The 13176-nt window shown below is 57.1% G+C and overlaps 5 protein-coding genes across 5 annotated transcripts; 2 read left to right on the top strand and 3 right to left on the bottom strand.

Moving 5' to 3' along the window:
- Positions 1 to 579: 579 nt before the first annotated feature.
- SCP_0701870 (hypothetical protein) lies at positions 580 to 1710 on the bottom strand (the record flags this gene model as incomplete). The annotated part of the gene is made up of 1 exon (XM_027760114.1): positions 580 to 1710. The coding sequence occupies one exon, from the start codon at positions 1708 to 1710 to the stop codon at positions 580 to 582; it is 1131 nt and encodes a 376-aa protein (XP_027615915.1).
- A 131-nt stretch (positions 1711 to 1841) lies between these two features.
- Positions 1842 to 3452, top strand: SCP_0701860 (hypothetical protein; the record flags this gene model as incomplete). The annotated part of the gene is made up of 3 exons (XM_027760113.1): positions 1842 to 2006; positions 2065 to 2852; positions 2939 to 3452. 3 exons carry the CDS (start codon positions 1842 to 1844, stop codon positions 3450 to 3452), a joined length of 1467 nt encoding a protein of 488 aa, XP_027615914.1.
- Positions 3453 to 4450: 998 nt separating this feature from the next.
- Positions 4451 to 4841, bottom strand: SCP_0701850 (hypothetical protein; the record flags this gene model as incomplete). Its single annotated transcript, XM_027760112.1, has 2 exons — positions 4451 to 4741; positions 4800 to 4841. 2 exons carry the CDS (start codon positions 4839 to 4841, stop codon positions 4451 to 4453), a joined length of 333 nt encoding a protein of 110 aa, XP_027615913.1.
- A 355-nt stretch (positions 4842 to 5196) lies between these two features.
- SCP_0701840 (Probable T-complex protein 1 subunit) lies at positions 5197 to 7225 on the top strand (the record flags this gene model as incomplete). Its single annotated transcript, XM_027760111.1, has 8 exons — positions 5197 to 5253; positions 5324 to 5414; positions 5475 to 5611; positions 5695 to 5839; positions 5901 to 6155; positions 6220 to 6368; positions 6433 to 6703; positions 7164 to 7225. The coding sequence occupies 8 exons, from the start codon at positions 5197 to 5199 to the stop codon at positions 7223 to 7225; spliced, it is 1167 nt and encodes a 388-aa protein (XP_027615912.1).
- A 766-nt stretch (positions 7226 to 7991) lies between these two features.
- SCP_0701830 (DNA repair protein) lies at positions 7992 to 13117 on the bottom strand (the record flags this gene model as incomplete). The annotated part of the gene is made up of 23 exons (XM_027760110.1): positions 7992 to 8049; positions 8102 to 8209; positions 8267 to 8463; positions 8519 to 8586; positions 8639 to 8724; positions 8775 to 8827; positions 8878 to 8997; positions 9050 to 9371; positions 9421 to 9590; positions 9643 to 9844; positions 9893 to 10098; positions 10179 to 10391; positions 10444 to 10573; positions 10629 to 10728; positions 10795 to 10922; positions 10975 to 11064; positions 11119 to 11432; positions 11503 to 11607; positions 11664 to 11834; positions 11891 to 12069; positions 12126 to 12466; positions 12517 to 12692; positions 12740 to 13117. 23 exons carry the CDS (start codon positions 13115 to 13117, stop codon positions 7992 to 7994), a joined length of 3915 nt encoding a protein of 1304 aa, XP_027615911.1.
- Between the last annotated feature and the right edge of the window lie 59 nt (positions 13118 to 13176).

Raw genomic sequence — 13176 nt, 5'->3', positions numbered from 1 at the left:
TGGCCGTAGCTTGCCTCTGAGGCCGTAGATCGTGGTCCCGAGGGTACGCTGCGAGCCTGCAAGGTATTCCCTGACGCGGGGATTCAAGCGTCACTACCGCGCACTGGTCACGAATGCGCGTCGCTGCGGGCCCGCCTTGTGCAAAGAGGACCCGCCGAGCGCTGTCGACGGTGCATTACAATGCCTCATAATAACCTGCATCCGCTCATGGTCGTTGATGCTCTCGTGCGCCTCCTGCAGCCTGTAGCGCGCCGGCACGCGTTTCATTGCAATCGGTTTCTGCGTTGGACTGCAGGTTGCGGTATAACACTACGATACACGGGGCACGACCGCGTTAATTAATGGCTGTGGGTACACTAGGCTCTGCTGGTGCATCAATACAATAATTTTTGGGGGCTGCGGGGATAACATACAACACACTGTGGTATAACCGTACGCCGGTTCTACAAGTTTACCATCCACTAGCGTACAGTCCCAAGGTGGACGAATGTCCCGCGTGTGCGAATTATAGGTTAATCATCGAACAAGTGCAAGGGTGACAGGAATCACGGCGACGAAATGAACAGAGGCAGGTGCAGATCACACGCCCCACCAGACCTCGCGCCAGGCCTGCCCGCTGCGGACGCACACCTCACCGACGGCGCGCCAGAGCCCCGCGCCTACGCCGACGCCAAAGTCGAACGGCACGGCGAGGCCGGCGCGCAGCGAGCGGAGCGCGGCCGTGCGCGCGTCGTCGGAGAGGAGGCGCGGCAGGCCGTGCGCGGGCTCTGGGCTGACTTCGCAGTCGCAGTCGCACGCGATGTCCAGTTCGTGTAGCGAATCCGAGCAAGAAGAATCAGAGGACGCGCTGGTGGAGAGGGACGGGGGCGACGAGCCGAGGCGCGCGCTGCACCCCGGGAAGAGGAGCGCGTCGCCGTCCGCGTCGGGCACGGCGAGCGTGAGGAGGCGTACGGCGGGGTCGTCGAGGTCGAGCGCAAGGAGACGGGCGAAAAACGCGAGGAGCGGGAGGGGCGCGCGGGGCTGTGGCTGGGGCTGTGGCGGCCCGGTGCGGGCGTGGTGCGAGCGCGCAGAGGATGAGAGGCTCCTGCTGAAGGTGCTCGCATGCGAGTGGGTGCGGGTGCGCGGGCGGAGGGGCTGCAAGCGCCGCGCGTGGTCGAGGGTGATGCGCACGGGTGGTGGGGCAGGGGTGACGGCGGACATGTGGAGGAATGCGCGGTGGGTGCGCTGCTGCAGAGTGAGGTGGGCTGGGACATCCCAGCGGGCGGCGCGGGCGACCTCGCCCTCGAGCAGCCAGGAGTCGGTGGAGCCGGAGGGTGATAAGGGTGAGCAGCCCGGGGAGCCGAGGGACCAGTCCTCGCTGTCGACGTCGAGCTCTGCGTCGCCGTCGACGAGGCCGGAGAGGGTGGATCTATCGCTGAGGGCAGTGTCTGTGTCTGCGAAGCGAGAGCGATTCCGGGGACGGGCGCGAAGGGTGGCGAGCTCTGTGGGCGTGGGCGAAAAGAGGCAGGACGCCGGGCTGGAGGGCGCAGAGGACGGGTTGGGGAAGACGTAGATGGAGTGCGAGCTGAGATCGAGCGTCGTGAGCTGTAGTTCGTGCTCCCGCTCGTCTTCAGGCTCCAGGGCGGGCTCGGGTTGCTCGACATCGGCGATGGCGGCAGATGTCGAGCATGTCGAAGACGACGTGCGCGGCGGGGTGTAGTACGTCGCCATCGTTCGTGGGTAGCCCACTCTTCGAGGATTGTGAAGGCGATGAAGATTGCAGACAAGGCTGAAGACGCGCGCTTGTAGATTCGCTGTCGAAGCGCCCGTGGTGCGCGTCTGCCCGCCTGCTGCCGTCGTCGATGGTCCTACAGATTGCCTACGCCGCTCTCTCCTCCGTTCTCCCGCCAAAGTACTACCCCCATGCCGTCGTCGCTCTCGTCGTCCTCCTCGTCGTGCACGCCTTCGCCCGCGGCCGCACCACCAACCGCGACCGCGACCTCCACGCCCGCGTCATCCTCGTAACCGTGCGCACTTACCCCTTCTCACCCTTCTCACCATGACTGACCCCCCACCGCCCAGTAGGGCGCGTTTAACCCGCTTGGCCTCGCCCTCGTCACCGCTCTCGCCACCCGCGGCGCTCATATCATCGCCCTCTCCCCGCACGCTCTCTCGCACCCCGCACCCGCCGTGCTCGTTCCCCTCCTCCGCGTGAGCACCCGCAACGAACACATCTATGCCGAGCATGCCGATCTCGCCGATCCTGTATCCGTCCGTGCCTTCTGCACCCGCTTCCTCACCACACCCGGCGCAGACACCCGCATCGACGCACTCGTCCTCGCGCACGAGTACACGTCCCTTGGCACCCTTTTGCGCTCGCGGAACCCAGCGCAGAGAGAGAAGGAGCGTGAGGCTGCGTCCCTCGCGACATTCCTCCTTATTACCCTTCTCCTCCCCGCTCTCCTCGTCGCGCCTCCCGACCGCGACATCCGCATAGTCTCCGTCGTCAATCCCTTCTACGCCGCCGCCGGCCCCTCGTTCGCCACATCCCTCGCGGATTCTTCCACATCAGCACCACCGCTCTTCCTCGCGGAGGGCCGTCGCGCCCTCCGGACTGTCGTCCTTACTCGCCACCTCCAGCGCATCCTCGACTCCCTCCCAAATCGAGCACACGCTGCTTCTGATGCTACTTCACCCTCGGGCTCAAACGAAGCATCGGCCTCGGGGCCAGACTCCGCGCGCCGCCTCTCTCAGCACCCCTCCAACATCGTCGCCGTCTCCGCCTGCCCCGGGCTCAGCCGCAAAGACACGGTCGAACCCCTGCTCGGCGCATCGCGCGGCGTACCTGACTCCTCGCCGCTCGGCGCCGTCCTGTGCGTGCTCTTTCTTCTCACACAAACTCCTTCCCAGTGCACGTAACAGACTCGAACGCTAACTGACGCAAATCCGAAACTCGTAGGTACGCCCTCCTCTTCCCGCTGCTCTACCTCCTCGCGAAACCGCCCGGCGCGGCGCTGCAGAGCGTGCTCCACGTGCTCTTCCTCCCCACGCCGTTCAAGCGCGCGCAGGCGCACCTCGCCGCGAGCCTCGGCGCCGACGCTGCCGCCGCTCCCACCCCGTCGTCGGACAAAAGTCCCCGGGAGGAGAAGGAGCGAGAGGCGCCGGAGGAGGTGCTCAAGCCCGGCGCGCTGTATAGAGAGTGTGCGGTCGTCCGGCTGGAGCCGCCTGTACCGCCTAAGGAGCAAGAAGGCGAGGATGAGGGCAAGGGCGGCCTCCCGGATGATGGCGAGCTTGGCGGGGAGGCGCTCGGCCGCGCGGTGTGGGAGTGGTACGAGGCGCGGCTGAAAGTGTGGGAGAAGGGAGCGAAAACTCAGGGAGAGGCTGAGAAGGGCAGGGAGCGCGAAGCGGATCAGCAGAAGGAGCGCGGGGAGGGAGAGAAGCAGACTGAGGACAAGCAGGACGGCGGTTCATGAGGTGCAGGTTGCAAGTGCGTTTCGAGGGCTGCGACGGTTGACGATCGTGGGATGGACGTCTCAGGTTGGCATACAACATATCCTCTACCATACATGCATACACGGTATACTCGGCTAGTTTTAGTGCTTGCAGGGCCTCAGGACGTACACCCAGCATGATGGACGCTAGCATGACGTTCAGAGAAGCCACCCTGCCCGTGCGGTGTCATACAAGTATGACCAGCTCAAGCCGGCGCTGAAAGGGATACCCTGTCCCAAGCGCATCTAGCAGTGTAGAATCCTGCGCATGAGAGTTCGTCGCCCCGTCATAGTAATGTCTCCAGATGGAAGGTCTTCGTGCCAGAGAAGGGGTAGCGGCTACGTACTGTAAGAGTGCTAGTCTGTCGATATACACAAGAGTCCAGAAGCAAAGCGCCAAGCAGCCAGGAGTAAATTGCATTGGTTGTATCGCTCCCGAGCCAGATGTTCAGTGCAAGGCGGTTCTTGGGCGTCTATTCGCCCATGCATTCATGGGCGAACAAGCACCACCCGTGGTGTCATGCGATCATCACTGACGCGACGTTACGCGCAACGTCTGGAGAAAGAGCAAGGGAAGGGGATCGTCAACGATAACCCCCAGATCATAACAGAGAGCATGGCACAGTGGATACCCCCACGCGTGAGGAAGTCTTTGATCAAAACAACGATGCCTATCGAGAAAGTATTATAGATTAGCGTTAATTACAAGCCGGATTTCGAGGGGCTCAGCTGGACAGCCCGCAATGCGAAATTCGGAGCCGTAGACTCAGCGTTCAAGAAGTGGAAGAAGGATGATGAGCATATATAGTCACCCCCCGGAACCGCCTGCTCAAACTGTGCGATACTGTGGACATAACCGTCTGTTGGGCGCTTTTGAGGTTCACTATGTTTTGCGTGCACTTCGGAGCTGTCGTTAGCCACTGGCTGATGCCAGTTGTGGGTCTCACAAGGAGTGTCGACGACTTGCAGTTGGAAAAGCATCATTTCCGAGATTCCCCATGCTTGACGCAGGACAAAGGATGGGCTGGCATGCCGACCTTGCCCTCATGCCGTATGGGCCGCGATGGAGGAAGCACAGGAAGATGTTCCAGGAGTACTTCAACCCCACCCAGTGTCTCAGTTATATTCGGGATCAAGGAGATGCAGATGAACTGATTGGAGTTGTTGAAGCTTGCAACATCATGCATCAAGGAGAGAATAGGTAAGGTACCATCGGCGAAAAAAACTGAGACAAGCACAGTTGACCCCATGCCACTGGAGTGAGCGTTGTCCTATCAATGAGAGGGTGAAAGATCGCGAACACGCAGTAACATCAACAATATAATGCACCTTCGTAGAGCACGCACCATCTGCATTTCCAGCGGTAGACATATCGCAAGCACGTCCCGCGGTGTAGAATTACAGTTTTCCCAAGTACAAACTCTTCGTCCTACTAGTAGCGCCAGAAGCCAGATCTTCGTACGAGAACAGCATCGCAGCCGGTGCAGTCAAGGAATGATCTCTCAAGTGCAAAAGAATCCAGCAAGCTGGGAGTCGAGCAGCAGAGACAGGACTCCGAGAGGAAGAAAGAAGTCTGCACGGGCGCATACTGGAAGACGCGACTCTACATAAAGCGCCCACCTTTCTTCTCCTCTCGCCACGACAGTAAGTCCCTTCCCTCACTCAAAAAGCACCCTAACGCACATACATCTCCCCGCGATGGCGCCGTAGGTTTCACGAATAGATCATGTCGCTAAAAATGCCCCAGGCCAATGGCCTCCAACTTTTCAAGGAAGGCTACAAGGTGCGCCCGCACGATCCCTCTACTTCGTCTGAGTTTCCGTTAGCCCTTCCTCACTTACACGCACGCGCAGCATTTGCAAGGCCTCGAGGATGCCGTCCTGCGCAATATCCAGGCCGTCGCTGAGCTCTCTGACCTCGTGCGCACGAGCTTCGGACCAAATGGTGCGTCCCCTTCCCTCAGGTGTTGTCGGCCGCTAAGAGTGTGCAATGATATGCGGGCAGGCCGGAATAAGCTACTTGTGAACCACCTCGGCAGACTCTTCGTTACCTCGGACGCGGCGACCATCATCCGCGAGATCGAGGTCGTACACCCTGCCGCGAAGCTCCTCGTCATGGCCTCGCAGGCGCAGGAGGCAGAGGTCCGTGCTCTCTCCATCACGCGCTCTCCGTCGGTGTTGATTTGAACTTGCCATCTGGTGTTGGTGTATCGTGTACGATGCAGATGGGCGATGGGACGAACATGGTGCTCATTCTCGCCGGCGAGTTCCTCAAAAAGGCGGAGCATCTCCTCGTGATGGGCCTCCACCCGAGCGAGATCATCAAAGGCTACGAGCTCGCCTCGGTAAAAGCCCTCGCCGAACTTGAGAGTGCGTCCCCCCTTCTCCCTCCTATACTCCCCCTCCGTCTATCCCGTTAACAAAATCATAGATCTATCAACGTCCTCATTACCCTCCCCGCTCACACAAGCGAGCCTGGCGGCCGCGCTGAAGCCCGCGATTGGGTCGAAGCAGTACGGCTCTGAGGACATCCTCGCGGCGCTCGTCGCGGAGGCCGCGCTTGCGGTGATGCCGCCAAACCCGAAGAACTTCAACGTCGACAACGTGCGCGTCGTCAAGATCATGGGCGGCAGCCTCCAGGGGAGTAGGGTAGTACGCGGCATGGTGTTCGGCCGCGAGCCGGAAGGTAGGTCTTCCCCTCGACACCGGCATCGTGCATATTCGTGGTGCTGAGCCTGTGCCGTTGATAGGGATGATCAAGAAGGTACAGAAGGCCAAGGTTGCGGTGTTTACGTGCGGATTGGACGTCGCGCAGACGGAGACGAAGGGCACGGTGCTCATCCATAATGCAGACGAGATGCTCAATTTCACGCGGGGAGAAGAGCAGCATCTCGAAAAGGTCCGCGGCTACCTTCTTCCTACTTTCACCTGCACCTCACAGTACAACGCTTTCCTACTTGCAGATCTTCCAAGAAATCGCCGACTCAGGCGTGAGGGTGATCATCGCTGGCTCGACCGTCGGCGAGCTCACGATGCACTACCTCAACCGGCTCAACATCGCCGTGCTCAAGGTGCTCTCCAAGTTCGACCTCCGGCGACTTTGCCGTGTCGTGAACGCTACACCGCTTGCGCGCATGGGCGCGCCGACCGCCGAAGAAGCGGGCTACGTCGACGTCTTCGAGACGACTGAGATCGGCGGCGACCGCGTAACGGTCCTGCGGCAGCTCGGCTCAGGTGAGGCCGGGTCCACTCCGGCTGTAACTGCAGAGAAGACGCGGACGGCAACGATTGTATTGCGTGGTGCGACGGCGAATCGGCTGGACGACCTCGAGCGCGCGGTGGACGACGGCGTGAACGTGATCAAGGCGCTGCTCAAGGACGCGCGGCTCGTGCCCGGCGCAGGAGCCGTGGAGCTCGAGCTCGCGCGCCGCGTCGAGGCGTACGGCGCAGGCCTCAAGGGCCTCGCACAGCATGGTGTGCGCCGCTGGGCCGCCTCGCTCGAGGTCGTGCCCCGCACGCTCGCGGACAACGCGTTCGGCGGTGCAGAGGGGAACGAGGTCGTCAGCCGGCTGTGGGCGAAGCATGAGGTGCCCGGCGGGGAGGCGTGGGGCGTGGACGTCGAGGTGCTTTGTGCCCTTCTCTACGTCAATCTCCCTCAATAGAATAGAGCTAACTCCGACTTTGGTTCCAACAGGCGGAGACGGACGGCACCATGCTCGCGACAGAGCACGGCATCAACGACTCACTGGCGGCTAAGTCGTGGGCGATCAAGCTCGCGACGGAGGCCGCGGTGTCGGTGCTCAGCGTCGACAGCATCATCATGAGCAAACCTGCCGGCGGGCCCAAGATACCGCAGCAAGCGGGCAACTGGGACGAAGAGGACTGATGGTACGGTACTCGGGGTAGAAAAGTAACGCTCGTTGTACATTGGTATTGGCTATATTGCTTTCGTCGTCTTAGGCTATCCCTTCACCTTGACTGTGAGCGTGTCTGCGAGAGCCGCTGAGCGTGACCGCGTCGCACTCTTTGGAGGGAACAAACAATGTGCATGGTCCGTGCGCACCTTGCACCCTATAAGACGGAGGCGTACGTGTTGTAACACCTCATACTTACCTTGATGGCACAAGCCCCTTCACGTAACCGGGTCTGTGGGCAGTAGGGGCCTCTCAAAGCACGGCGACCATGTCCTCAGGGGGAACCTGCGGTTTGTATGGGCTCCGGCTCATGCACCGTCTCAATATTTTCCTGTCCTGCTTCGGCCCTCGGGCTGGGCAGGCCTTTTTTTTTGGCCCCTGCATTCTGCTAACCCTAACCCTAGTAACGGTGGTAGGACTACAAGAAGACCTTACGTTGAACTTTGGACTGTGGATGTTCATGGGAGGGCTTGACTCAGGTCCAATTCACGATGAAGACAACATATCAGAGTGACGATAAATGATTCTATGCTAACAGCCAGTGAGTAACATTATGCAATAGTCCGTAGAGTTGCGATGTATGAGAGCACGGCGGGCGAGTGTCGGGATCAACCAAATCTGTGACGTTCAATGATGGATTTCTGTCTCCCGTCTCGTGTGACCCGCCTGGAGATACCGTTGAGAATGAGATTTACAGTGAAGATACCACACGACATACCAGTAATAATCCATGACATTACTTTGGCCCAGTTTGCGAAGGAAGTTCTCATCGTGTGTGATGATGATGAGTTGGAAGTTGGCGTTACCTTTGCGCTCATTGATGATACTGTTGACGAATACAGCATCAGTAGTCGAAGGAAATTAAACACGCCACGAGACTTACTCTACGAGACTGGAGGCGAGGGCGTCGATATTCTCCGTGTCGAGCGCATTGGTCGGCTCGTCGAGGGCGAGGATACCGCAATTCTGCCCGAATGAGTCTGCGAGAGCAAGACGAATGATGATGGACGCTAGCATCTTCTGCCCAGCGGAGCACCGGCCTCGCATGTCCATCTCCACGTTGTCCTTGGTCATGACAACCTAGGGGTGGTGACATGGGTTGAGTATCAAGGAATCTTCCCGCAGGATTACTTACACGATAGTTGTAGGTTCGTTTCGTGGCGCCGCCTTCGTTGTCTGCGCTGATCTTGATACCGTCGATATCTGGGTTGCAATTAGGGCAAATGAACAAGGCGGGTCGAACAGAACGCCGTACCAGTGCCCTGATAGGTTTTATTCCACAGATGCCGCATCGTGTCGTTCACTTCCGCCATCTTGAGCGAGTGATACTTCATGATAGCGCTGGTACCACCTTCAGAACGAAGTTGGACAAAACGACGAGCAGTGCTTACTTGTCGAGGGCTTTTGCATACTTCTCCAGATCGTTGTTGGCCATATCGGACATCTAGGCAAGTTGAAAACGAACATCATTGTACATAGAGACTACTGATTTACCTTGACCTTAATCAGTTGATCTTGGTACTTCTTATTGATGTCCTGGAACTCATGTTGATCGTCTTGCAGCGTTTCCAGTTGAGCTTGGAGCGCATTTATCTCACCACCGATGTGGGCAAACTGCACGGAGATACATTAGAAGATGGAGGAATCTTGGACGTCAATTACGCACCCGGCTTTGCACGTCAGTCTCCTTCTGCTTCTCGACCTGATATTTCTCTTCAAATATGCGTTTGGCTCTTGCCGCTTCCTCCAGGTCGTATGAATCTATCTCCGCTTGTGCGGCAGCGATATCTTTGACGAGCTTGCGGACTCGGATGTTCTCACGCAGGTTAGCCATCGCCATGCCGCTTTCGTTGATCTCCTGCTCCATTTTGTGGATCTCCTCACGGGTTTTCTCGAGCTTCATACCGAGCTCCTTAATATCAGCCTCGTGCTGTTCAATCTCTTCATTGCACTCTTTCAGCCGACGACCGCGTCTCTCCCGCACATACCTGCAGAAATATCAATATGTACCATTGCTGTGAAGACCGAGTGCCTTACCGTTCAATACCTTTGTTGGCATCTTCCAGTTTGTCGGATTCTACGTTCAGATCCTGCGAATACTGCTGGGCTTCAGCTATTTTTGCACTGAGCTCCCGCTCGGTGATGCGATACTCGTGTTCAAGCCGCTCGATCGGTACCTGAGCTTCAGAGATCTTGGTGTCGAGTTCCTGTTGGACTTCTGTAGGTGTGAACTTATGGGTTGACATGAGTGATCCGTACCTGAAGTTGCTCGTTCGCAGAAGTCATCTCTTTCCTCATCTCCTCAATCCGAGATTTGAGATGCTCCTTGTCGCGCAAATCCGACTTCAGCTCGCCCTCGCGAAGGCGCATATTGCTGTGATCCTTCTCGAACGTGCGGAGAGCATTCGTCAGGCGCTCCCTCTCCCCCTGCAAATTCTGCTTCTCGCGTTCAGTGTTACGGCTGAATCAGACGTAAGCGCTGTGCATCGCCCGAGATCGCAGCACGTACATGTCGTTCCCCAAAACATCCAACTCAGCCTGAACGTCCTCGATGTTCTTGGTAGAACCAGCGACCGCAAGGTCGGACTCGATGTTCTTGATCTCGCCAGTCAGATGTTCGATCTCCTTATGCGTCCTCGTCACATTAGCGGCGGGCTGCCTCATCGCCGACATCTCCTTGAGTTCCTTCTTTACCTCATCCAGCTTCCTGAGTGCCTAAAGACAAAAACAAAGGGAAGCGGATTAGTGTCACGATGGTGATTATACTAGCAGTAGAAGCAAATAAGCGGCCTAACCTCCTCCGCCTTCTCCGTCAAGGCAGATATCGCGTCTCCCTGCGCCTGGATGTCTCGCTCCAACGTGGGCACGTCGGACGTCTCCACTTTATCGCGCGAAGCAGCGAGGACAGCGAGTTCTTGCAGCCGCTTCAGTTCGATCTCCCAGTCCCGGAGCTCTCCTTCGATCTCTCTGACAGCCTCAGGGGAGGATTTCTTGATGCTGTCTTTGACCTGTATCCGAGGCGTCAGGGTGCAAACGAGTATCAGCAGTTGGCGTACTAACGGATCTGTCGTACACCACAATCTCTTGGTCGTTCATACTGCGCGTACATAGGGGGCAGCATTTCTTCGTCTTGCCGACTTGCAGGAGTCGCTTGTACAACTCGTGCGCTCCCGCAGATTTACCAAGCTCCCTATAGAAACTCCATTCGTAAGCGGATATCGTCCATTTGCAGGCAAGTAACGTACTCGTTGCGCGTGCTGATCTCCTTATTCGCGTCACTGATAGCATCACCCACGTTGTTCGCATCTCCTTCGCTGAGCCCATCTTTCAGCTTCTTGTCAAGCACTGTGAAGACGACGGGGTGAGCCGCTACATCGGAGGTGGACATCGAATGGTGAGGATGGGACTCACCTTTAATCTCGTTTAGTCTCGATTTGACTTGAGACTTGAGATTCGATAAGTTCGACTCCGCTGCTTGCAGGTTCTTGCTGGCGATATTTGATTCTTTCTCAAGGTCGATATGCTCCCGTTCTTTCTCACTTAAGACAGCGGTTAGTTAGAACGTTAATGTGAGGGGAAAACTCAACGTACCCGACAACTCGTTCCAAGTCTCGCTCCATGGAGTCCGGCTGCGCATCCAATCCGACTAGCTTACGGAACTTCGGATTATTAAACTCAAGCCTTATTGCGGGAACATAAGTGTCAGGAACACCCGGTGACAACGCATAGACTCACAGATTCTTCAACTCACTCGTCCTATTCTTCAGTTCTGTCCGCGTAAGATTCAGACGCGCCCTTGCATCTGACTGCCGACTGAGGGCTCCGAGTTCGATATTCAACTCTTCCCGCTTCGTATCCAGATTGCGTCCCTTCGCGGTAACTTCCGCTAGGCGCTCCTCGTACTTGCCTGCACGCAAATCGGCTTTGATACTTTCGATGCGGTGCTCTTTCTCCTCCATGTCTGCCCGGAGCGCGTGCAGCTCAGAGTCCAACACCTGCGCTCGGTCCACCTCATCCTGTGTGCGAGTGATGTTGCTCTGGTGGTTTGCCTATTTAACCCAAGGGTCCAAGGGTGGGTTACCAGCTGAACCGAGCAACAGCTACTACAAAGAGACATACCACACGGTCCCGGATGGAGAGCTTCTGTTGCTTGAAGCCCTGAAGCTCTGTGTGCAAATGTCTCGATTTCTCGTTGTACTCATCGTTTTTGGCCTTGTTCTCGCCCTAGAGTTTCGCTGAGTGTCAGGGTGCAGAGTCACCGGAAAGTTCGTGAATCCTACCTGAAGTCTGTTGGTCTCGGAATGTTGCCGGCGCCGCAGGTCGCCTAGCTTCACAATAAAGTCCTGAATCTGCTCTCGCGAAAGAGGGGAGTGATCGAAGCCCTTGATCTGGTACTTGGCACTGATGTCTCTGATGGAAGATTCGCGGTCCGCTATACGCTGTTCTTGTGTCTGAAGTCCCGTCAGCGAAAGCAAATACTATGATCTTTTTAAAGGAACCTCCTTGCCTTCTCATCGCTCTCCAGGCGGCCTTGCTCATTCATTAAGTCGACGTGCGCCTTTCTCGCTGCAGCCAGTTCATCATTTACGTCCTGCAACTTCTGATTTTGCACTCTGCACCTCTGTCTTTGCTTGGCGACGTTCTCGTCGAAGTTCTGCAGACGATCGGCCAACTCTTCATCGGTACCTTCGAAGTCCAATATCAATCGTCGGCACTGGAGAACGGCACACAATAAGAGTTACCGCTCAGCTCCTGAAGGTTCTCCCGTGCGCTGGCGAGCTCCTCCTGGTAATGCGCCTTCTTCTCGTTGAGATTGTCGATCTTCACGTATATCTCGCGAAACTTGGTCGCGGACTCGTAAAATTTGGCATTGGCCTTGACGAGGTACTCATACTGCTTTTTGAGCTCGTCGTACTCCATTTGCTTGGCAGATATCGTGCCTGTCATGTCAGAGACGCGGCTCTTGATCTTGTCTGCGTGCTGCTTCTCCCGAGACAAGGCCTCTAGGCGCTCCTTCTCAGCCTTCAGGTCGGCGACGCGGTCCTTCCGAAGCGCCTTGATGGAGTCGAGGGCTTTGGTGTATCTGCCAAATGCTGTTGGTGGCAATTTTGATGCGTGAAATTTGACACTCACTTTGTTGCTTCGAAGATATCATCGAACTTCTTCTTCAAGGCTGAGGGCTCGGAAAGAGGCCAGTATGAATCTTCCTGATGACAGAATATGACGTTCTCGAGCACCGCTTTTGACACTCCGAGTAAATGAGGGATCTCAGCGTCCATCTCTGCACATTTGGTGGAGATCACCCCGCGCTACACCCAGGTCAGCAACGCTAAAGTATAAGTACAGCGCGACGCACCTTTGAGCCACTCGAATCCGCCAGCGCGAGGATGCTCTCGAGAGTCTTCATCGTCATTGCGCCGTTTTTCTTCAAGGTGACAGACAGGTTGCGTACAACGAGCATACTGTTGTCGTTCGCAGCAGTGAACCTGAGCTTAACCTGCGCCTTTACCTCCTTCTCATTCGCCATCTTAGGATCATGCACGAAGGCGCCGCCGCGAGTGTTGGGTGGCTGGTCCCCGGTGGTGGCGTATTTGAGACACTCGATGATGGTGGTCTTGCCGCTTCCATTGTGGCCGACAATGACGGTGACGGGAGTGAAGAACTCAATGACGGAGATCTGTTTGTCGTCGAAGGAGCGAATGCCCCGGATAGCAAGCTTTTCGAGACTGGCCATTGTCAAACTGGTCGTCGCGAATCAGGAGTGACTACGTGTAACGCGTGACACGAACGCGA

Source organism: Sparassis crispa, assembly GCF_003851025.1.
Source record: "Sparassis crispa DNA, contig_000006F, whole genome shotgun sequence".
Classification (NCBI taxonomy): Eukaryota; Fungi; Basidiomycota; class Agaricomycetes; order Polyporales; family Sparassidaceae; genus Sparassis; species Sparassis crispa.
Note: the sequence above shows the minus strand (reverse complement) of the source record. Positions and strands in the feature narration are given on the sequence as shown.